Here is a 25,975-nt window from a genome sequence, read left to right as displayed (position 1 = left end):
GAAAAAACACAGCGAAACGTAGGATGGCAGACGTTGAAGAGTTATTCATAATAATAATTAAAGCCGTAGCTGATTGGACAAATTAGTCATATTCTTTACAAAAGCGCTATCTGATTGGTCTGGTGAACTATAACCCAACCCTTTACCTACCCCTAAAACTAAATATAACCAACCAGGTAGGGCTTTCTCATAAATATTAATGAATCTTCCCCTGCCATCCTACGTCTGCGCACCGTGCAGTGCGTGATGACGCAGTGCGTAAGGCGATGGAGCGCTACAGCCGCATTGTTGTTGGGGGAAGAGATGCGAGTTAGCCTGCTAGCATAGGGCGCAACACACGGCCAGCGCAATAAGGACCGATAAACAGCCGCGTTAGCATGGTCGAGCTGCTGCTACCGTGAGTGAGTAACTCCGGCTTTTAAATGCGTATTTTTGATTCCCGGAGGCCGTTACGGATACTTCATATTACCTTTCGATTGCCGCGGATAAGCGGCTCGTGGACGGAAGCGCCCATAACGAGGCTCGTGTACGGATTAAACATACTGCTGTTCAGTAGGCCACACCGCTGTTGCTTTGCGCTCGGCCTTACTGCCTTTAAAGCTACATTTAACGTCGACGGCGAAGGTAAGAACACACCCTATTAACTGTGAATGAGCCTGTGGGATTTTAACACAAATCTACAGCCACAATAGACGTGTGCATTTATGTTTTTACAACGCCTGTTTTGTTTGACGCCATGTTTGCAGGAATGTCGGTGGACCCCTCTAAACAGCATTAGCTCACTAGCACAGCAGCCAGAAGGCCTAGGATCCCGTGTCTGTCCTTGTTGCTCAGTTGTGTGTTTCCTCCAGAGCTGTGTGTTTGGCCTTGTTCTGCCCTGCCCCCCTCAAACAAACAAAAGCCTGGACATAAAGCCATGGTTGTGATGTGTTACACATCAGTGTCTTTGGTTATATGGGTTAATGTGTCAATGTGAGAAGCTCAAGAAGTCATCCAAAGATTTTAATAGAAATAGTATATTATAGTCAATAGTGCATTAAGAAGCACTCAGATTGGCAGGCACCATAAATATTATTGTAATATTATCAATGTTAGGTTTGTATTGTTTATAACTAAATAATTAACAATGCCAAATGGCGAGACAGCTACACAATAACACCAACGTACACGTGCAAATTTTTTGTTCCAAACGTTTCAAACTTAGGTTTAGGTTGCCATGGACACAAGCTGGGATGTTTGCTTACAGTTACTTACAGTGGTACAGTGTAGTGGAAATGTTGTTATTGGGTTGGTTTCACAGCATGGGCGTGAAATTAATCTGTTACTGTTACCTTTTCATAATTGCATATTAAAAAACACTTGTTGATTAAATTGTGGTTTTAGGTCAGTTAAAAGTTGATGTTTGTTTTTCTTGTGTCAAACTTTAGTTCCTCTGGGGCATTCAGAATGAGGAAGAAGGCTAGGCATAATCGTGTAGCCATGCCACAGAGGCCTCCCTCACCCATAAAACCCTCACGCAACCGTGAGACCTTGACTTACGCCGAGGCCCAGCGTATAGTCGAGCTAGAGATGGATGGACGTGTTCACAGGCTCAGCATTTACGACAAACTGGATGTTATCGACAGTGATGACCCTTTAGCTCAGGAGATCATCGAGTGCACCAGCAACAAGGAGAACACGGAAAAGCCACAGCAGGTTCTGGTGCGCTCGGTGCGGCTGCAAAAAAACCAGCAGAAGAAGAGTGCCGCATTGACGACTGTGCAAGGATCACCATCTCAGGGCAGGCTACCGGAGCCAAAGATCCGAACGGTTGAGTATAACCTCCCGGCAGTGCCACGGAGGCCATCTACATACTATACTTATGTGGAGAAGACACCTGATGAGCTTGATGAGGTGGTAGAGTATGATATGGACGAGGAAGACTATGCATGGCTCGAGCTAATCAATGAGAAGAGGAAGAGTGACGGTCACAGCCAGGTCTCTCAGAACGTCTTTGAGTTCCTCATGGACCGTTTTGAGAAGGAGTCTTTCTTTGAGACCCAGGGTCAAGGTGACCCCCAGCCACTTATAGACGAGGATGCCGTGTGCTGCATCTGCATGGACGGCGAGTGCCAGAACAGTAATGCTATTCTGTTCTGCGAAATGTGCAATCTTGCAGTGCATCAGGAGTGTTACGGCGTCCCCCACATCCCAGAGGGACGATGGCTTTGCCGCCATTGCCTGAGTTCACCCACCCAGCTGACGGAGTGTATATTCTGCCCCAATAAGGGCGGAGCCCTTAAGAGAACAGACGATGACCGCTGGGGGCACGTTGTTTGCGCCATCTGGGTCCCCGAAGTCAGCTTTACCAATACTGTCTTCATCGAGCCCATTGACGGTGTGGCGAACATTCCGCCAGCCCGCTGGAAACTCACCTGTTACCTGTGTAAGAAGAAGGGAGTTGGTGCTTGTATTCAGTGCAGCAAGGCCAACTGTTTCACTGCTTTTCATGTGAGCTGTGCTCAGAAAGCTGGCCTTTACATGAAGATGGAGCCCATCAAAGAGGTTAATGAATTAGGAGCCACCACGTTCTCTGTAAAGAAAACCGCCTATTGCTGCTCGCATACACCCAACGGTTGCGTAAGGAGACCCCTTGCTGTATACGAGGACTCCAAACCCAAGAACGGTTTATGTCAGAAGGGTGCTCACAGGGGAAGGAGGGAAAAGGCAAAGGGATGCCAGAAAAAGAAGAATAAAATGCCAGAATCCGAGCCTGTTGATGATGCTCCCACTGTTTCTGGGCCTAGTATTACTCCTAAAAGGTAAATATCCACTTGCATGGATTTGCTTTTGCAAAGGATTATTTTTAGAGTCCTACCAATATCCGATTTTTGAGAGGGAAAATTCACCGATTACCGATATGGTGGCCGATATAGCTAATTTTTTGAGCTGGAATGAAAACAGACCTTATCTATGTGGATTTTTCACCCGATTTTGCACTGATATGACAAAGGCAAAGGTACTCAGAAGGCCGCTTCCTTAAATATTTTTATCAAAGAATATTTGACATTATTATTATACATTGTCAACAAATTCTAGAAATGAACACTGAGAAAATAAATAAAAATACAATAAATAGCTTAATATACATCAGTACTGTATGTTTAGTATGTCAATTGCTGACCATTAAAATAAAGAATAAATAAAAATAAAATAAATAGCTAAATAAACATCAGTACAGTTTAGTATCAGTCAAATGCTGACCATTTTAATACTGCCGAGTCAAGATAAACAGTGGCAGTGGTGTTACACCGTATTCTGCTATACAAGTTCAGGGGAAACTTTCAATGGTGGAAAACCAGACTTCTATATATTACTTTTTGGATATGCAACAACTGGATTTGTTCGGTTGAAGGGGGTACCAAACTGTGAATCCTGAACAGTTTGGTGAATACTTGTTTACTCATTAGCTTCCACTCAGCTGACAACAGTGAAATTAGCTGTGTGATTAGCTAGTTAGCTATAAGCTCGTTGTCACGGAGAGTAAAAGACGGACGTTGTTTATTTTACTTTCCAGCATTGTGTCTCACCAACTAGGTAATAACATAGCATGAAATCAACACTCACCAGACACAATCCACCACCGCACCGTTGTCTGCTGAGCTGCAAAAAGATGCTCTGGTATTTACCTTTCAATCTGCTACATTACTGATTGCACTGACAAACTATAGCTGGTTAACAGCAAACAGACATGAGTGACGTTGTCAGGGACAGGGTTAGCGTTATATTTGTTATATTGAAAAGGGAAAATGATGGGGTCATTGTTTATTAACTTTCCAGTATGTATTTCACAAACTAGTTAGCAACTTACCGTGAAGAGAGACAGCTCAACTCCACCCTGTCTGCAGAGCCACCATCAGCTCTGCTGGACAAACTACGCTATGACACCAATTCTATAGCATTGTTTTCTGCAGTATATGTTCTAAAAAAAAGTTTTTATATCGCAGCATATTGGTAAACATATATGCCGATACGATGTATTGGTGAAAGGCTAATATCGGCTGATAATATCGGCCAACTGATATATTGGTCGGGCACTAATTATTTTCTACATTAGCCTCTTCAACTCATTTTTGGGCTGTCGCCTGCAATTTTTCACACTTTAACTTAAAAGCCTAACTTTTACACATACTGTGTTTTTTTACTAAAAAATAAATACTCCAATTATTCATAAATATATTGTACAGGTTTATAATCTTATGATGAATAGATTTTTTTTTCTCCTAAATTAAGCATGTAATTCTGGTTGTTTCAGCAAATATCTCAGCTTCTGAGTGGATTAGAAGTCATTGGAAAGCTGAGGTGCTCCCCTTTGATGAATTTTATCATCAATAGTCGATAGCATATATTTCTGATGATTTGTTTAGCGTGCTTTTCTGCTGGTCTGCATAATTTGTTCTGGACATCTAAGATCATATAACATTGGATTATTAACACAAGCAAGCTCACAGACAAGTAAAAAAATGGCAATGTTTTTAGAAAACTGCCTAAGGTAAAAGTAGGGCTGCTAGATTATGGCAAAAATTATAATCACGATTATTTTGGTCAATGTTGAGATCACGATTATTTAACACGATTACTCATTGACTTGGAAACATCATGCATTTATTGAATTTTTTTTTTTTTTTTTTTTTTTTTTACTTGTCTTTTAACAGTGGATTTCCTTGAACTTGAAATGTAAACTGCACTGAGAAGGGGAGGAGGCTATTGTCATATGATAATTATTTTATATTACATATGGTAGTCAAATAAAGGAAAGCCTCCATCACCATCATTTACAGCAGGGGTGCTCACACTTCTATGGAATGAGATCTACTTTTTCATCATGTTATTGCAGCAAGATCTACCATGTACAATAAAGGCTATACATTATCACAGTACCAAAATTTCAGTAGTCTGTAATGAAATTTGATGATTCTCAATACCAGCTTCAAAGCCACAACATATAATAACAAACTATTATGTTAATTATGGAAGAATGGTTTCAAGTTCTTAAATAATTATTCAAGACTAGTAAACAGTCAGCAATAAAATAACAATAAAAACAGCAATGAATAGAAATAGAATAAAAATAATAGAACAAAAAATACAAATTAAGAAAATTCAGTGCTTTTTTAACAGCTTTAAAAAAAATTTAACAGCAGTATCAATTATTCAAGGAAACATTCAGAATAAAATGCAACATAAAACTACTACTGGCCTTCAATGTATGATTATAATACATGAATACTTTTTAAAGCTACTAAAGTTACCCAGTCAAGGGCAGTGAGTGTTTTCTCATTTTCTTGTTATGGTCCTTTGATTATTATAATGACACACTAGACAGCAGCAGGTCTATTAGCTTACATTTATACTTACAAGTCCGACATTTTAATATAAATCCACTTTTTTCTCCACTGTTTACGTTCACTTCAGACATCACTTTCTGTGTTTACATGAATACCTCACCAAGACAGGCATTTTGAAATGTATTTGACAGTTCAGGTGCGCATTAGTGCGAGCATTTTCGAAAAACATGCGCATGTTCAGCACACACACATATGCCGCCTGTCAATAAAACAGGGCGCAGCTGTTACTAGATCGCTATTGAATTATAAAATTACATGCTCTGGATTACTTTCAACAGCAGAATAAAAATATGAACTTTCTAATAAGTGACACAGGCCTAGGCTGTCACAAATACAGCTGGTTATTTTTCGTTATTGACATTTTGATCAGTCTGCTTGTCCGGTCATGCAAGTAAAATTCACTTTCACCTGCCCCTTCAAAAATCCACTTGTCCCGGGCAAGCGTTAATGTTGAGCCCTGATTAAATATTGCATTCAGCATTGCCTGATAAATTTTTTTTCTTCAGCAGTATAGCTCCTTAATTAAATGTACATTGTTTTAAAGGCGTTTTAGATATTATTTTGGAAAACATGCCAAAAAAGACTAACCAAAAACTTGCGTAATGGGCTAAGACTACATTCTCCCACCTTTATGCCCAGTTCGATCCATCTTTAACTCACAAAAAGCAAACTTTCTCTTCTTAATAGAGCTGCATAACGCTGATTTTCTTCATGATAAGATACACATATTATGATTTACAATGTCGCAAGCCATCATGTTATAATCTAGCTGCAGCAAACGTGCACCAGTGACGAGCGTCCCCGCACCAGAGTGTGCATCAGCCGGGAGAAGATTCAATCTCTTCCCCGATCACTTCACGCAACTCGTAGACGTGGTACTGACCACACAGAGAAATACCAGTTTCTGAGTTTTTCATAACCTTATTATTTGATCTTTAGTAAAGGATGCTTTTAAGATATAATGCTAGGGTGTTTCATTGCAAAACGGAATGCGGCACAATAATCATTTTATCTCGATTATCTTGTTTACATAATTGTTTGTAGCCAAAATCATAATTGAAAATAAAATTCAATTAATCGCCCAGCCCTAGGTAAAAGCAGATATTACGATTTTAGCTAATTGGGGCTCACAGAAGTAGTGATCAGGGTATAAGAGACATTTGTATTTGATGTCTCACAGAAATCATTTCACTTTGTGATTCTTTTGAATATCTTTCGAACAGTTGTATTAGGGAAACAAAATAAACTGTACAGTCACATTCCTGAGAATGATTTCATTTGATTCATTCTATTTACATGCTATTTGAAAGACTTATATTCGTATGAATATTTCTACCACATAACCTCTAGGTGGCAGTGATTTGCGACGCAAATGTTTTCAGGCCTAATTTTGTTATTTTATGTTACATAAATGCAGAAGTGATGATTATCTGTGAAATGTTCAGATTCTAAACTTTTAAATGATACCCCATATGCCTGACTTATGTATTCGGAGACTTGAACATTTTACGTGTAAACTTTTTTCACAGCATTGCTCCCCTTTTAGCGCAGAGTTGAAGAGGTTAATAGTTTCACTTGCATTATATAATACTATTTAGAAATTTTGAAGTTCTACAATCTTGTAAGACTAAGTCCACATCTACACTGATGCATTAATGGAGAACATTTTTAAGTCTACATTTTTGGTGGAGGAAAATGCTGTTCCAGATTGGATGAGAGGTGTAAAAGTAGCAAAATAAATGCGTTTTCAAATGAAAACTGATTATTGTAGGTGCGACCTATGTTCAGCTTTACTAAGGAATTTTAATGCATTCTCTTACTAAAGATGGTAGTTATTTTTCTGCATCTTTTGTTTTTAATGCTTTTGAAGCTCTGGAATTCTCTATTGCATTTGACGTGTGTCTGCTTTCTTCCAGTTTCAACACAATCCTCAATCAAGTTTCTCTGCAGAAGAAGAAGGTATTTGTGGAACGTGTTCTCAGATACTGGATGCTCAAGAGGCAGTCAAGGAACGGTGTCCCACTAATAAGGCGCCTACAGACTGCAATACAGATTCAAAAACCACCAGAGCAGGTAAGACTTTAAATCCACCAGATATTAGATGACTCCAGTGATTGATAGCAATTTTGAGTGGAAATTTGTGTGACAGGTGCAGAGGGAGGATGACTATCAAGATCTGACAGAACAGTTAAAGGACTGGCATCGTTTACGGCATGACCTGGAGCGAGCTCGCTTGCTGCTGGAGCTCATTTGCAAGAGAGAGAAGCTAAAGAGGGAGGAGGTACTGTCATGTGGTGTCAGATGGAAGAGGAATTACTCAAATAATGGTTCAGGGATGTTTTAATAAACCCCTTCCACTGAGGAGAGGAAATTGTGTTGATTTATTTTTGCATTGAAGCTCATTGGGTAATTCAAATGTTAAATTGCATGCTATTTTTTTACATCACATAATAGTGATGATAATATTGTGTTTGCATGCAAGTAATCTCACATTTGTTCATTCAGTGCATGTTTATGTCTTGTTTTACTTATGTTTATGTTTTAGTACATGCACATATTTTGGTCTGATTTCTTCAGATGAAAATGCAACAGTCAGTTTTGGATATGCAGCTCACTCCATTTCCTGTCTTGCTGCGAGCGGTGCTTGATCAGCTGCAAGAGAGGGACCAGACCAGAATCTTTGCCCAGCCTGTCAGCATCGAAGAGGTAAGTCTGTCTCATTCTAGTGAGTGTCAAGTCAGCTCTTCTTAATTCTGACCTTATGAAACTCAAAATTGTTTCTTTCTTTCTTTGGAAAGAAATTGTGTATTTGTGGTCTAATCTCCATAAATACAAACTCTACCAGTCAAAAGTTTGGACATGCTTGACTGAATTTGTTTCTCATGACTTTAAAAACCTGTTGATATAAAGGCATATGCTTTAATGTTTGAAATTCATAATACTGAAATTGAGACTCTTGTTTCAAGGTCTGTTTTCTCTCTTTGTGTAGGTTCCTGACTATCTAGACCACATCAAGCACCCCATGGACTTCTCTACCATGAGGAAACGCATTGAAACCCATGGATACAACAACCTGGATGAGTTTGAGGATGACTTCAACCTCATTATTAACAACTGCATGAAGTACAATGCCAAGGACACCTTCTTCTATCGTGCTGCTGTACGTCTACGAGACCATGGTGGAGTAATCCTCCGGAAGACGAGGCGGGACATTGAGAGGATAGGCTTGGACTTTGCCAGTGGAATGCACCTCGCTGAGCCTCCTAAGATTGAGCCACCTCCATCATTGTCCTGGGAAGATGGTAAGAACCTACCCATTTAAAGGAGTAATTCACCCAATGAAATAAAAATTGTCATTTGCTCATTGTAATGTTGTTTTAAAATGTTTTACTTTCTTTCATGGAATACAAAAGGAGATATTTGGCAGAATGTTCAGTACAATTTACGAATGGTAACTTGCATTTTTGGGAGAAAAAAATGCAGTGAATGTTGAATGAGAGTCCTTAATGTTCTGCCTGACATCTTTAGTGTTTCACGCAAGAAAGGCATACAGATTTGGAACAAGTCTAATTTCTGTAATTTTCTCAAATGATTTGGGTGAACTTTCCTTTTCTTATACTGTCCATTGATTGTTTTAAGATTTAGGTTTGTTGATGAACTATCTTGGAGTTTATTCTATTTTGTTACAGTTGATAGACTGTTAAACCCATCCAATCGAAAACACATGTCTAAGGAGGAACAGTTGAATAAACTGTTGGAGACACAGGATTCAGTGAGTGCCATGAAGTCATGCCCTTCCAGGAGCAAACGGCTCAAGTTACTCAAAAGGACCATCGGTGACATACGGATGGAAATGTGTCACAAAACTGAGCCCCCTTGTTTGGAGCAGAACAGTCCAAAGGAAGAGGAGAATATGCCTCTTTCTGTACCACCGGCCCCAGAGGAAGAAGGTACACTACTTGTTGAATCATGTATATTTTACTGTTATAGTAGCTCAAATTCAGTTGAACCTCATCACATAATTGTAACAATATAACTTAAAAATATCAAACCGAGTGCCATCTACAAACAAATTATGCCAGGACATTTCTCAGAACTAACTTCACTATTCCAAGTCATTTTTGCTATTACTTTAGCCTTCTGGTCTCAAGGTCAACTTTTATTTGTGAAATGTGTATTGTATGCAGTGCGCTTGTGTTACCTTACTTTATAAATGCTTTATGCTGTATACAGTTGAAGTCGGAAGTTTACATGCATTTAGGTTGAAGTCATTAAAGCAAATCTTTTTTTAACCATTCCACAGATTTAATATTAGTAAACTATAGTTTTGGAAAGTCGTTAACGACATCTACTTTGTGCATGACATGAGTAATTTTTCCATCTCAAAGCCCTGACCTCAATCCGAAAGAAAATTTGTGGGCAGAACTGAAAAAGTGTGTCCGAGCAAAGAGGCCTACAAACCTGACTCAGTTACACCAGTTCTGTCTGGAGGAATGGGCCAAAATTCCAGCAACTTATTGTGAGAAGATTGTGGAAGGCTCCCCAAAATGTTTGACCCAAGTTAAACAATTTAAAGGCAATGCTTTCAAATACTAACAAAGTGTATGTAAACTGACCCACCAGGAATGTGATGAAAGAAATAAAAGCTGAAATAATTCTCTCTACTATTATTCTGACATTTCAGATTCTTCAAATAAAGTAGTGATCCTAACTGACTTAAGACAGGGAATGTTTTCTACGATTAAATGTCAGGAATTGTGAAAAACTGAGTTTAAATGTATTTGGCTAAGTTGTATGTAAACTTCTGACTTCAACAGTATGGACAATTTGTAAGGTTATTTTTTTCACTTATTAAACATACTAATTTTAAAGTAAAATTTGAAAAAGTAAACATTGAAAACCTTCACAATGGATTTGTAATAACCAGTTAAACTGTTTTTTACAGGTGACAAGTCATTACCCCCAAAACTGGAGCCTTCAGACTCTGTACAACTTCTGACAAACTCAGAAAGTCCCTCTGAACCTCCGACTCTTAAACCTGTTGACTCCAGCCCTGAAAAGTGGCCGAAAAAGGTCACATTCGACGGGGAGACGCTTTCTACCTCACTTCTAAATGGATTCTCCCCTAACGTTCTGCCCTCTGAAAATAACATGTTTGCTACCTCTACTGTTACCGAACCAGCAAATGCGGTCAACCGACGGACGGCTGTGCTGTTCCGGAAGTCAAAGAGTCCACAGAAAGGGTCAAACATGAGTGAATCCCCAGTAGACTGCCCTCAGCTGGGCTCTAAGACCTTTCTGTCAGTAGTCATACCTCGCCTCGAAACTTTACTCCAGCACAGGAAGAGGACGCGTAGTGTGAGCGGAGACAGTCAAGATGAAGAGGAGGATGAGTGTCCAATCAAACGCTTGGATACTGGTAAACACATGCACGAACCAACCATTGCGGTTGACTTAGTGATGCAGAAATTGATTTGATTTTGAGAAACGTGGTACCCTTGCTCGTGTATGTCTGACCCTACTGTATATTGTGCTTGCAGGCTTGTCTAATGGCTTTTTGGAGCCGAAGAAAGGGCTAACTGTGGGTCGACCGTCAGAGCCTCGTCGTCGCTGTGCTTCAGAGTCCAGCATCTCCTCCAGCGGAAGTGGAAGTGCCCAGGAAAACACAAGGTTGGAATATGCACATGAAATAGTATTATTATAGAATAATTCAGCATTCCCTACAAAATTGTGTTTACAGTGGGGGCCTGTGGGGAGAAATAGGCACACACAGGCTGGTTCAAATCCTGCATAACAAACAATACTATTTTGGTGATGTATTTTAATTAGAGATGACAAAATTAATGCAGTAACGCATGCAATTAATTAAAAATGTTAAACGCATTAATAATTCTTAATTGCGTTTAATGCATTTACCAATTTTCACATTAGATCCTGATATTTTATTCAGCGCTGTGTGAATTCTAAACACTGTTTGGAATAGGGTGGAACCTTTGCAATGTGTCTGGCAGGGACATACACCGATGTACACACCAGAAACTCACAACAATGATTCCGTGCCAATGATCAAGTGATGGAGAAAAGATCTCTTACAAAACTAATCCAAATGGGACCTACGACAAAAATGACAGAAGCATTAAGTGTACACAGACACCATCTGCAGCACTTTTCATGCAGAGGGTGTAAGAGATTTAATGCACATTGCAATGAATACGCAAACTATGTGGGGTCAAATTATTTTAATGAGTCAACCTCCCACTTAGACTTTGGGAAACTTTTAATGTTACTTGAATTGGTGCTATTTAGTGCATTTCTATTTTATACTGTGGAAGGCTTTTTTTATAAAAATTTTAATAAAATTGTAACATTTTGTTTTGCTTAGAAAAGTAAATGCTTTTTTAAAAGGCAAAGTGTATGGTGTCAAATTTCAGCACTTTCAAAATCTGTGATTAATCGCGATTAACGATGGAAAGAAAAAAGTTATAAACCGACAGCACTAATTTTAATGCTTTAAAGGAGACCTATTATGCCCCTTTTTACAAGATGTAATATAAGTCTAAGGTGTCCCCAGAATGTGTCTGAAGTTTTAGCTCAAGAAACCCCACGGATCATTTATTATACCATGTTGTAAATGCCTCTTTTTGGGTGGAATCAAAAACACGCTGTTTTCGTGTCTCTTTAAATGCAAATGAGTTGCTGCTCCCCGCCCCCTTTCCGGAAGAGGGCTGTGCCTTAACAGCTTGTGCTTCGGATACTATAGCAACAACAAATTAGAACCAATATGACTGACACCGTAAATACCAGAGTTCAGCCATATATGTATGAGCAACCGTAAACAATGCAAAACATAGGCATTTTGATAGAGGCAGTTTGTGATAGTGCTTCTTATGTAGAAAATCACTTCCTGCCCTCCAACTGCATTTCACGCCACAGCAACGCAATGACGTGACGTCATGTGCAAACAAGCTATAACGACATAGCTCTGGTCTCTGTGAATACAATCAGAGACAATGGTAACTTTAGCTGCATTAGCCGTGGAATCAGCTAACAAGCACATTCAGAAAGGCGATTTGCAATTTGCAAACATTCACAAAATAGAAAGTGAGATACTTGCATCTTCAGGATATAAAGCTGGAACACGAACAGTTGGTACTGATCCATGCTTGAGTCAAATTTTTTGAAAATCCTGCTTTATATTGATCCTCATTCACAAAGCAGTCCGGTGTAAAATGATTTGCACAAGCATACACAAATTTTGGTATGTTTTGGGGCTTGTCCACTGCGTCTTCAGTGGCTCTGATGCTGGGAGAACATGAAGACTCTTTTTTACAGGCAACAACAGAACACTTATGATGCTTAATGAAGTTGAGACATTATTCTTCTCACTGTAGCTGCTCCAGTGCGGAAAAAAATGGCAGACTGTGTGTCGATCACTCAGGGGAGGATCTATAATAGGGTGGAGTCCGTCACCAGTCGTGGGCGTGGCCTGCTCTAAAGTGATGTCATTTTAGAGCAGATACGAAAACCAGTCATTGTGAGACACTGTTTTTGATTAATAGAAATATAAGAAAGAGGAGTGGGTGGACTTTTAACATTGTAGGGTGGTTGTGTACATACACTGCCGACTCACATTTATGTTCAAACACCATGTAAAGTGAATTTTGCATAATAGGTCCCCTTTAAGAGTTTGTTTTATTGTTTTTTTTATTCAAATTAAATATCACTTATTGCCATAAAAACGGTTGTGAATCTTTTAACTCCTTGTCACATTAGGTCTCCAGGATTATCATATTTGTCGATTATCACCCATGATATTGTAATTTAATATAATTTGTTATTCCTATTAATAGAATTTACTTTAAACATTTTGTTTATGGGCAACTGCCATATTCTTTATTTAGGCTAAACATCTAAAACAAGCTGAGAACTGTGTTCTTGTTAGGCATAAAACATATATCAGACTGCACTAAATTCATTCTTTAGGTCTTTTACTAATAGATATGGAATCTGTGTGTAGAATTCCAGAGAAAAGTCTGCAGATTGCCATTCCCTGCCTTTTTTTTTTTTTTTGTATATTAAATAGTTTAGCTAATTTGATAATTCCATCAGCAGCCATTAAGAACATACTTCTTATTTTCTTATTACTCATTTAATTTTAAAATTAATCAATTTTACCATGTTTAAAGCCATTCTGCAAAATGTAATTTTTTTTTTTTTTTAACAAAATCAACAAGGAAAATGCCAAAAAGTCTGATTCTGTCTGGACTGATCTCTTGATTGCCGATTCCATTCATGCAGTCATGTCTCTGACTGGTTACAATGCTCAATGTTGCAAAAAAAACAAAACAAACAAACGTAAAAATAGAATTTAGAGATGACTGGAGTATATCTGAAGAGATTTCTGTAATTGACACTTTTTACAAAACTTTATAAATATTGCAATTGATCAAAAATGCAGTATTTTGTCTCATTTCACAATATGTGATATTCAGTGTTTGAGGTTTAATTTGTTGATTAATTTTCAACCACTTTTTTTCCTTATCTTTTTCAGTGATGTCAGTCATGTAAGGAGCGGAAAAGGGAAGCTGGCGATGGCAAGACGAAATACGACAGATGATAAAAAAGAGCTGGTCAATTGTGTGGAAACGGGGAACATTTCCAAAGCCGGTAAGATGGCAGCAGGTGAGCGTCCAGCTTTTAGCGGGCGAGATTTGGGTATGTGGGTTTTTACACCAGCCCCATCCTTCAGTTCAGTGCAATGGGTCGGCTGCGTTACATAGAAGACCCATTCCGGCAGCTGCTTTGGTGTCCCGTCAGCTTGTTGAAGCTTGCTGTCCTTTCTTTTGCCTGCTTTGGCACTGACCTGCTCTTCATGGCTTTGTCTAACACAATAAAATACCTCTGCTTACTGCTTTACTGTCTGCATGTGTGAAACCCTCATGTTTTAATAGTCATCACGTCACTCTTGAGTAGTTGCTGCTAATGTTCGCTTGCTAACGTGACTATTTAAAGGAATAGTTTACCCAAAAATGAAAACCATCATTTACATCCATAAGGGTAAGTAAATGATGACAGAATTTTTGAGTGAACAATTCCTTTAAATGTAATTGCATCCTAAATTTCAAATTTCAAATTCCTTAAAGCTTTCTCCTTTATTGCCTATCACTGCTGAGTGAAATCTTTTGGCGTGCCACGTGCTTTCCCAGAAATAGTAAGCTTACTTCTGCATTCTGACTCGCAAGCATGTCAGAGTCTGAGTGGGCTCATTAGTCACATGATATGGTTGGCATTTTCAAACCACATGTGATCCACAATATAATCTATGTTAGCCTGTTTGATAACTATGCACAGTTTGTTTTTGAAAAAAAAAAACAATTTTTTTTTTTTTGGAAATTGGTTTCCAAAAATTGATTTTTGCAAATATCATAAGAGGCGTAATGGTGTCAGATAAATGGCTCGCCATGCTTCCGTTAAAGAAATGATCTTTTGCTGCCGACTGCTGATTGGCCAAATACTGCCGTGGCTCTTGAGGTGTTCTGCGCCAATTTATTTTTATTTTTTTTACGGTGAACCCCTCGTAACTTTCCATTATTCCTACTTTCATAGAGATTGAGAGCAGCAATATTTGGATGCCTGCTAATACTACACCACTAAATCTGGAGCCCCTTAAACTAGTTTGGGCCAAACTTAGTGGATATCCTTCCTATCCTGCCTTGGTGAGTGTGCATGTGTGCATGCCCTTCACGGACTGGTTCTCCTCCTTTTCCTCTTCATTATTTCATGCATCATTCTTTTCAGTGGCTAACACTAAACCATAACATTACTTGCCAGGTGATACAACCAGGATGTGTATGTGTGTACATTTGTAAGCGAGTCTGTGTGTGTGTTCCCCGTGTCTTGTGGCAACCATTTCCAATGGTTTATGCATTAGTAGTAACAGGCAGACACTGAGTTACCACCACCAGGTCAGGCCTTTCGGGTTGTGTGTTAGAAGATTAGCGTTGTGTTGTTGATGGCCTCTCTGCCCACCTGTAGATCATAGATCCTCAGATGCCTCGACCGGGTTGCCAACTCAACGGAGAGTTCATTCCCACCCCTCCACGGGACGTGCTCAGGGTCGGAGAGCTGATGCAGTTCAGGTCCAAGGAGAAACTCTTCCTCGTCCGCTTCTTCGACAGCAAACGCAACTGGTGAGAAGTCACACTTAGAAGTATTCAAAAATTCATACAATGAGAATGAAATGTTAACGATCAATTAAAGGAAAAGTTTGTAATTCTGTCATCATGTTCACTCTGTCATCACTCATGTTGTTCCAAACCCATATGTGAGACGCACTGCGTTACTTCCATACAATGAAAGTGAATATTGACTGAGGCTGTCTTTCTGCCTAACTACTTTTTGTGTTTCATGGAAGAAAGTCATACAGGTTTGGAAAATGAGGGGTGATTAAATGATGACAGAATTGTTATTTTTGGGGCAAATATTCCTATTAACTATTACTATTATTTTCAGTAGACATTAGTATTTTAGTTGTAGCAATACCCTGGAAATCTTCTGCATAAGAATCAGGATGTGTCTTAGAACAGAAAGAGATAAAAATCAGATACACCATGTCCTAAACAGGCTTGACATGATAAAGCAAAAAAATAAAAAATAAAATGCTATCTCTTCAATGGTAATCTGAGGTTTTGTGCTAACCAACTGCGATAAGACATTTTGTCTGTCTTTTAGTTTCAAGTTCTGTTCCATCTCACTGGGTTACCCACCTATACTGCAAATTCTCATTAGTCTGTATAGTAAGTCTAATCAAATATGTTCCTATTGGTAGTGATTTTGTTGTTCCATGCAGCATTTTTGTTTTGACTATAGAGCGCAACATTCTGGTTCTGGAAATCCCATTCATTTTTTCCATAGACAGTGATTTTTAATGATGACTAATAAACCTGTAAAGACAGACTTATCACAAGTTAAGTTCAATCAACAGCATTTGTGACAATGTTGATTACCACAAAACATGATTTTAGTGTGATTAAAATAACTTACTAACCTTTTCTTTGTAAAGTTATATCCAATTAACGTCGTTGCCATGACAACCTAGCGCCGTAGATCCTAAACGACCACTAAAAATGACAATTTAAACAGCTCAAATAATATATGAGGTTTAACAGAAGAACTAATGTAAGTGCTTTTTATAAAATGAACAGCTTCACATTTCTGCCTTTTTAAACCCTCCAAAAATTGGCCCCATTCACTTCCATTGTAAGTTCCTCACAAGCACTTTTTCCACTATCAGACCAAATGAGGGCATGCTAGTGCGTGCCAGGGCCAGTTGTGTTCCCACTGTCACTTCTGGGACTTCATCATGCCGCCTCGGGCTTATTTGGAGCTAATTGCCTTTGGCCCTCGGGCCAAACAAGACCAACTAGGGATTGAGGCGGGGTCACTGTCAAGCTTTGTTCGGTACAGCGCAGAACTGTACAGGTTTTAATAAAAAACATTTTGGGACACAGTACAAATCCGTAAAAACAAAGAACTTTCCATGGTTTGAGATCATTGACTTATTAATGGATAGACCACTCGGGACACCGTGGCAGTTACAGTCAGTGAGTTGTCAATGCTAACTTATCTTGCTAGCTAGCTGATGTTTACAAATGATATAAATTCGATATTATAGATAACATGAAACCTCAGCTTGAGCTTCCCTCTTGCTTGTGAAATGGGCGGGTGTGTGACGTTGGCACCAGGGCGCATGTATTAAGGGCAGTTTTTAGGGCAATGCTGCAGGGCTATTGGCCCAACGGAGGGAACGCAGGTTTATTTTGGTCTCGCAACTCGAAGTCCGAGGATATTGGCACAAGCTGGCCAGTTGATAGCCCTGGCTTGCACTGGCCCGATAATAGAAAAGTGGCTACTGTAACCTCGATTTTTGCTTTTTTTAAAAAAAAAAAATTTTTTAAAAGAAGGGATGAGTCAGAATAATTTCATGTGGTAAACAACATTATGCCACAAATTCTGTCAATTAAGCCTAACTTGTATTGAACCCGGAGTATTCCCTTAATAGTGGAATTCCTGGTGAAGAACTACACTACCAATGAAGAGAAAGGATCCACCAATCATAGAATTGTGGACAACAAAACGTGCCAAACAAGCTTTGCAACACTCACCAATAGCACAGAGACTTGTCTCTCTCTGCAGAAATAAATGGTTATTTCACAATCAGTGGGCATTTTTAAACCGGGATGGGCCTTTTTCAACCGCTTTACACAATTTGCGTACTACATTGAGATTCCCTACTTTCATTGGATAGTTGAAAAACACCCGTCCTGGTTTAGAAACACCCACTGATTATTACATTGAGATTCCCTGATTTCAATGGATAGTTGAAGAACAGCCATTCCGGTTTGAAATGCCCATAGATTGGGAAATGCCCATTATTGTTTCACAAAGAAATATACTTCATAACATAAGGAAAAATTCCTTCCAGAACCAAGATGGATAAAAACAGTGGGCTGGCACTGTTGCACTCTATCAACAGAAAAATTACTTGACTATAGAAAATTGCAACATTGCACCTGGTAAGGATACGGTGTAATAGGTCCTACTTCTGTTGCTGTTTTAAAATAACCCTTACTCTTCAATCTCCCTCAGGCAATGGCTTCCTAAATCCAAGATGGTACCATTTGGGATTGACAAGACCTTAGACAAAAGTAAAATGTTGGAAGGCAGAACGTCAAGTATTCGTAAAGCTGTGCAAAGCGCCTTCAACAGTGCCATGAACCACTTGAGCCTTGTCCAGGACTTAGGCGCTGGAGATTAACCCTTGTTCAAGGGGTCGTTGTAAGGGTTTCGTCAAGCCCCGATGTTTACCCAATGCTATGCTTGCATATCAAACTGGCCATGTTTACCGAGGCCCCCCCTGACCCCCCCTCCCAACTCTGTTAGGAGCTGACAAGCTTCTCAACAGACGAATGTGAGAGCACCTTCACCTCTCCTATAATGTGCTGCAAGACTGCTGTGAACTCACACACTGCCATCAACTTTCCTTTACACTTCCATCACCATCCATGAAAACCCCTTGTGTTTAACTCTGGCTGTAAATAAAAGTCATCCTAAATTATCCAACACTAATTTATTACTATTGTTTTGGTTTGTACCGCACATGACCGCCTGGAAGATTTCTACTCCAAGGTAATTTCTCAAGCGCACTGAGGTGCGAACCCATCTGGTGCTACATCACGTGCAAAGCCTTGATTTTTTCCGTACTAGAGACTTGGAAGGGGCTGTCGCACTTACTGTATCAAACTTTTGTTGTTTTTGCCTCGCTTTTTTTTTACGGTTAAGTTATTGTAATTTGTCAATGCAAGCTTCTTCTCCTTGGCATTAACATGTTATCTACTTCTTTTATATAAAAAATATTCTTATGGGACACAACTAAGTGATGTTTGTAAATATTTATATAAAGCTATGAAATTATATACATGTAATACTTTAGAGTGGTAAAAATTAAATCGGAGAAGAGGAAAACAACAGTAGCGATGAAAGCCAGAAGTGCGTCACTCATGCAAAACCAAAAATTTTGCTGCCCCTTTTTTTTTTTTTTTTTTTTTTTTTTTTTATGTATCTAGAATGTTACCCCTGGGTTTCACATTAGTTTGTGTGAATGTTTGACAAACAGATAGTATAATAAAAAATCCCCAAGTTTTACTGTGCTCTCGGGAACTGTATTTGTAAGTCTGCATAAAGATGTGCCTGTACAAATGTGTTGTATTAGGACAAAGAAAGGTATGCAAAAACTTTACATTCATAGTAGGCATATTTTGGTGGAAGCTGTGTTTGCCCATTTTTGCTTTGTGTGTGGGTGTTTTAATCATAACCATCTGTTGTGATTGTTTAACTGTGTCTCTCTCCAGTATGGATTCGGGGTAGCATTCTGGGTTAAAACACTTTTTGTATGAATGTCTTGTACTTATATTGACTGGTACTCTTGTGTCTTTTCTCTGGGAGGATCACAATATAGCCAATGATAGTGAGTGCTGGCGAGATCCAGTATTTTTTAAGTACACCGAAAATAAACCCGTAAAAAAAAAAAATCACTGCTGGTGCAGCATTTTTTTTTCTTCTTTTTTTTGTTTTTTTTGTTTCATAGCTGTTTTTCTTCTAATGGGAAATGTATCCTTAAACGAGGGTCTGACCAATGAGTTTGCTAAGTTATGTAAGAAGCCACTCACTAGATGGAGCTCTTGAAACGAGCACAGTGTTTTGAGTTTGAGCTGATGGTCATGCTAAGGTAGGCCCTGTAAGACACCCAGCACTACCAAAAGATTTGACCGAATGTGACCGTAAAAGATCTCTTCCAAACATATAATCTTTGAGCAAGGTCAGCATTGTCGGTTGTAAAGCAGATTAAAGAGTAATTTTATTCTGGATCAGCACAACCTGTTCCAGAAATGCCTTGCATGCTATCCAACAAGCACTGCTGTGCAATCTCTCTTTATGCTGCTGCTGTCTTCCTCATATTGTCCCTTTCTTTTGACCATTATTAATGTGTCTGTTTATCCCAGTTTCCACATCCCCGCTGGTGGGCTACAGCACATCTTCCACAACAATATAGCAACAAAAATCCACAACAGAAATTATGCCTCTGTCTGCTTCGCAATCAGAGGAAGCTCCATCTAAAATGCCTTTTAAGTGTTTGTGATTAAATTAGGCTAAACAGTCACTAAGCAAAGTCCATATTGTTTCTATTTTACACAGACACCATGCATATAAGTATATTGTTAAATATTCCAAATATTTAATTGTTTTAATAAAGGAGTCCAGGTCTTTTTACTAAATTTTGTTTTTGTTAATTAGTGTTAAAGGTCTCTTGGACAAAAAGTTTCCCTAACACTAGTAATTAAGGAAGCTGGTAAAGAATTTAACTGTTTATTGCAAAACAAAGCCTGACAAAGTGATCAGGATCATGAAGGGTTTTATTTTTATGGTTATTTTTATTCTATGGAATGTTCCGGGTTCAATGCACGTTAAGCGTAATCAACAGCATTTGTAGCATGACGTTATTGATATCGATTGATATTGTTTGTTTATAATCGCTATTACAGTAAGGCACTGGAAATTGTCGGGGTCGATTCACATTCAAATACAGTGTTTCAAAGGTAAAGCCACAAGATGTAATTATTATACATGTTTTATATGGCTAATGTTATAAAATCTCATTCTACATGATTTTAGACTCTAGCCTATTAAAATCGCTTACAGGGTTTACTGGAATTGCATCATCATGGCAATGAATTTGTAATATTGGATATAACTTTACACAGAAGGTTAGTAAGCGATTTTATCACACTAAAATGTTAACACTATATTGTTTAAACATTGTTGCTATACTTTTAAAACGGTGTTTATGTTTGTGAATTCGCTTCCATTGTAAGTGCCTTTGTTACTGCAATTTTCACTTTTATTTTTTTTTTTATAAACGAGGGAGAATGTTTTTTTTGTGCTTATCAATATTATGCCACAAATGCAGAGATATCACTGAAAAGTGTCTTGAGATCTCTCACCGGTCTCTGACAGCACTAGACTGTGCAAACAAACCAAAATGTGGGCCGTGGACACATTATATGATCAGCCAATCAGAAGACTTCGATTTGCTTTCTGTCTGTCAATAATTTTTCGCGTTCTCATAGTGTAGTATTTGAAGCGGAACATTCAGATTTAATTTTCGTATTCAGATTCGTAACAGTTGTCAGCTGAGGGTGCTGTTATGCTATTGTTGTGTTTGACAACTGTGAAAAGACTGAACGCTGCTCTACTGTTTGGTAACGGTCTCAACGCTATCTTTGGAGGGCGGAGTTTTGGAAAGGGGGGGCATGTCCAAATCAATAGCTCAGTCTCGTGGAAGTTCCAGAACGGCCAAAATCGCTTACAGCACCTTTAACTTGTATTTGAAACTGATGCTGAACATTTTGTTGGTCATGCCATTGTCTGATATTTCAAAACAAATATAACTGCTCTTTCAGCTGTTTTCAGTCTTAAATTGTTGTTCTGTTCAGATGATGGAAAGGGTTTGCATTTCCATTATATTTCATGGAAAATCTCTATTGAAGGGTGTAAGAAAAATGGAAGCAAGCCACACCTTAAGATATTGTGCAGCTTACAGAGGCAGCTGAATGTGTGTGCTGTGCCTCTGGTCCACAACCCGTGTCCCTATACAATTAAATTAAGAGTGATCTGAGAAGAGGCTACTGCTGGCTTCTCATTACAAGTGAATTTTCAGATGGGACATATGTGAAGATTATTGAACATCAAGTCTTTAATGCACATTGTATGAAGAATATTTGTATATAAATTAGTGTATCTTATATCAATATTCATTGATTCCTTGTAGTGATGCACCAGCAAGAGAAATTATGACAAATCTGTCATCAATCACACTGTCCCAGAATCCCTACCAAGGAATCCCAGATGTAAAGAGCAGACCTGCACTTCTCAGAGCTTCCAGGGTCTCCAGAGTTAAGAAGTCACAGGCGAAAGCAAACACTGTGGATCTAAATTTATAAGCACATTTATTTCCATTTGTTTTAGGAAAGCTTTCAATTGAGATCCACATGTTCTAGTCTGCAAAGAGAAGGATCAAGGTATTTGTTCTGCAGGTTCATATACAGAAGTGCAGAGCAAACAATGTTGTGCTCCTCAAACCATTAAGTTATAGATTAACGGCTCTGCAGAACTGAATCTAAATAAATATTTAAAAGTATCAACAAAAGTGTAATCAGTCATTTATTTAGTAGCATCAAACTGAGCTTCTGAAACACATTTTAGAAACCTTTAAAAGCACAAATTGCTAATCATGTTTAAAAAAACAAAAAGCTTTACAAACCTTTGCAATGTAGTGCTCAAATTGCCTTCAATGGCTTCACATAAGGTTTATTTAAATCTGCCATAATATATCTGGACAAACAGCCCCAAAGCTCATTTTAATAAGATGCTGAAAAGGTCATATATTTTATTTGATTTTACATCACCTTAAGTTGTTACCGAAGCTGAAACAGCAAAGTGTAGATAGTTTTGTAGATTTCAAACCTTTTAACATTGTATGAAGCTGATTTGATCTTGGTTAAATGACATACACTTATTTAATTTGGCTACAAAATCATTTTAAAATACATTCTGCCATTATAGAAATGTTTCTCTTTCCTTACGTTTGGTCAGGTTTTTAATAATTTCAGGCTATAATATGTGATATCTGTGCAATGTTACTACTTAGTTACAATGTGTATCAGCGTAATGATATTAGTAGACGTATCATGGGACAAAAACAACAGCAGAACAATATCCTTGTTTGCCTCCAGACACTTCCATAAAATATCAATATCCATGAGTTCAAATGAGTCCTATTAACAAGGCTGGTTGCATGTTGTTTATCGTGGAACAGATTTACATTGATATTTGTTTCCATGACATTCACCAAGGTTAGTATTGATTCCAGAAGCTTGATTTAGAGAAGAACAAGATAAGTTTGACAATATTATTGATTACCGCTCAGTCAGATGTACAGTATCTTATTTTTACACCATTCATCCTTTGACAAAGACAATGAGCACATTCATGATCCAACATTTATTTGATCCATACGCTGATAACAAACCTAGTTTCAAATTAAACTGTCTGTGTGATGTATCAAAACGCTTGATCAATTACATTTTCAGTGGGGTTTGTCATAATCTTATTAAATCTGACAGAGAGCTCAAAAATTATTTAGGGGAATAACTCTTCTTATTCACGTTGCATATTAAAACATGCTATGCTACAAAACCATGCTTACCATTTCTTTAATGATAAAAAAGTGTGGGCCAGTTAGTGATATACACTGATTGCCGTGAGAATATTTCAGGTATTAAGAGATGGCATTTTGTTTACTTAAAATTGTATATGAACTGTATGTATTCATTATTGAGTAAATGGGTTAAGCTAACTTAGTCAATGGAGAAAAGCATAAATATAGCTTCTAATGTGACTGACATGGGCTAAAAGCTACAAAACTTCAATTTTTATTTAATGGGCTTTAAATGTGCTGATACCCATTTTTATAATGCAGATGGTACAATGGAAGGACACATGATGACTTAAATTGGATCAAAAGTGGCTTTTCTAGCAACTGTAGCAAATAATGACATTACAATCATAATTTTAAATGCATTGTCACGTTAAATGAAATAATTAGTATTATAAATAAAGGGATAGTTCTTATCATTTACGCACTCTCATTCCAGCCTAGACGTGTATGACTTTCTTCTGCTGAACACAAACGAAGAATATTTGGATTTTGCATTTAGATATGGATTTAACCACTGGAGTCTTATGGATTAATCTTATGGATTGTATTTTACAGTGAAATTCTAATATATATATTTTTTCCTATATAATATTAATATTTTGCATTGCATTGTACACCATCATCTGCATCTAATGCATTTTCATCAAGCTTGGGCCTCTTATGTATTGCTGTTTCTTGGAAAGGAAGTGTAATGAGCATCATCAGACTCTGATGAGAAATTTAATTAGTCAGATTGGGAAGATTTCTGACATAATTACAGTGGCTGTCTCTGTCTGCTTGAATTAGGAATCGAGGAATTTTGTTAATAGAGGCTGAGACTATGGGGTCCTAATGTGCTCAGGACATTGTATGTTTTCCTGGAACAATACAGAAAAAAGTATAAAAATGACATGAGGTCATTAGAAGTGAAATTTGGAGGTAGAGTAGCATTCAAACGACAAATGAAAATTTATCAAACTCTCAAGGCCTTCCTCAGATTTCAAGGACAGCTTTTTGACAACCTTAAAGCATTGATTTGAATTCATTATTCAAATTAAATACAGCCCATAACACCTACTTAATCTGCAAAACACAATATGTAATGTTTTTAATTATAATCCCTACAAAGCTAATTTGTCTTGTAATTCACGTCTTCATCTTTGACGTGTACTTCATTTCTGTTCTCATTAAAAAAAAAACAATTAAAAAAAACTTGACCATCCAAAATGCTACAAAATGACACATTAATAGCCTATAGCTCTCTCATGCAGAATTTAATTATTCTTTGTTGTGATTAAAACCGTGAAAACCCATTTCAAGTTTCTGAGTATGATGCGTGTCTCATTTTTCCCACATAGTATCTTACCCAGGATTATCATCAATTTTGAGCTGCCAAATCAACACCCTTTATTAACAATTTGACGTCATTATTCAGTATCCTTCAAGTTTGATAAGTAGGCCTACTTGATCGAGAGGTTTGGATGGACTAAACATAAGATTCTTCACAGTAGATAGAATTTTGGGTTAGTTTAATTCAGCTATTATAATTCAGAATATGGAGGAATCAGGCTTTGGGATTTAAAGAGATTGAAGTTGCAGGACTTTTCCAAGCATCCAATCTAGCAGCAGGCACAACAGCTCCCCGCTGAAGTTTCCTTCTATTTGATTGTTCATAGATCTCTCCATTAGCATATCTCCATACGACACCACATTGTTACTTGAAATACCTCTGGGGCTTTTGAATGAAAATAATAGCTTTTTGCTTTTTTCTCAGGAAAGTCCATTATTACTAATTTGATGAATCTTTAAGGTTTTGGTAATTGAATGGCTTCCAATTGGCTGAGTAGCTCCTAAATATAATATATAGGCAATGATGAAACAAATCGTTTTGTATATGTAAGAGTTTGAGTATGTTTAAAAGTGTAGAGGTTGTGCTAGTTTTTCCAGCTACAATTTAATTTCAACGAAGTATTTCTTTATTAGTGAGGTTATAATTCTCCACTCATTACTGGTGCTTCATGCTAACCCAGCAAACACAGAATGTTGTCTCAAAGTTGCCAGCCATCTACCAGCATTGTGACAACGTGGCCAAAAGGATACCAATTTTACGTTGTGTGGTGAAGGTTGTGACCACACTGTCACAACGTTGCTGTTTTACAATTGTTCAGAGTCAATTATTTAGGTCAAGCTTACGTTGTGTTGACTACCACTGTATGACATATACTGTACACATCACTGTCCTAAAGCACGAACAACAGCTATTTACATTTCAACTGACAGTTGGGCCTTCTGAAACGGATCTGCTGTGATTCATCCAGTGTTGCCAACTAATTTTCAGGGGAAGTTGCTAAATGCAGATCGATTTGTTGCTAAAAGTTACTAAATGACGTTGTGATGTCATTGCGCGATGGCGTCATTACATAACCATGACGCAAAACTAATTAATAAGAAAATACATACAATTTAATTGTTCAAAAATTTTTATCTGTTCAATAATTCATTGTTGTATTTTAAAATAAAAATATCTGATCATAAAAAATGTGTTGTGTTTATATTACTTTTTGTAATGATGAGTCATCAGAGTTGAGATCCATGTGCAGCTTTAATAATGATTAACATCGTAATACAGACAGGCAAGGTCAATCACCAGCAACAGTAATAACAAAGGCAATCCAGAGTGGTAGAAAATAAACAGGCAAGAGGTCAGGGCAGGCAGCAGACAATCACAGGTTATTTCCAGGTAAACAAGGCAGTAGTAGTAGGCAGGCAGCAA

General features: G+C 37.9%; 1 protein-coding gene across 5 annotated transcripts; it reads left to right on the top strand.

Annotated features, from left to right (window-relative positions):
• Positions 1 to 262: 262 nt before the first annotated feature.
• Positions 263 to 25,605, top strand: LOC127435596 (bromodomain-containing protein 1-like). Of its 5 annotated transcripts, none has more exons than XM_051689162.1 (13): positions 263 to 624; positions 1,428 to 2,801; positions 7,304 to 7,460; positions 7,537 to 7,668; positions 7,965 to 8,093; positions 8,377 to 8,689; positions 9,077 to 9,337; positions 10,333 to 10,806; positions 10,928 to 11,057; positions 13,939 to 14,069; positions 14,994 to 15,103; positions 15,423 to 15,577; positions 21,775 to 25,605. In XM_051689162.1, the coding sequence occupies exons 2-13, from the start codon at positions 1,447 to 1,449 to the stop codon at positions 21,944 to 21,946; spliced, it is 3,519 nt and encodes a 1,172-aa protein (XP_051545122.1). In that variant the 5' UTR covers positions 263 to 624; positions 1,428 to 1,446; the 3' UTR covers positions 21,947 to 25,605. The 5 variants fall into 5 exon arrangements, with proteins under 5 accessions (XP_051545122.1, XP_051545123.1, XP_051545125.1 ...); XM_051689163.1 differs by lacking the exon at positions 21,775 to 25,605 and adding an exon at positions 18,036 to 21,676; XM_051689165.1 differs by lacking the exon at positions 14,994 to 15,103 and having other exon boundaries at positions 21,775 to 21,916.
• The last annotated feature ends 370 nt before the right edge of the window (positions 25,606 to 25,975 follow it).

The sequence above is a fragment of the Myxocyprinus asiaticus genome, chromosome 46, assembly GCF_019703515.2.
Source record: "Myxocyprinus asiaticus isolate MX2 ecotype Aquarium Trade chromosome 46, UBuf_Myxa_2, whole genome shotgun sequence".
NCBI classification, from domain to species: Eukaryota; Metazoa; Chordata; class Actinopteri; order Cypriniformes; family Catostomidae; genus Myxocyprinus; species Myxocyprinus asiaticus.
This window is presented reverse-complemented; position numbering and strand designations above follow the sequence as displayed.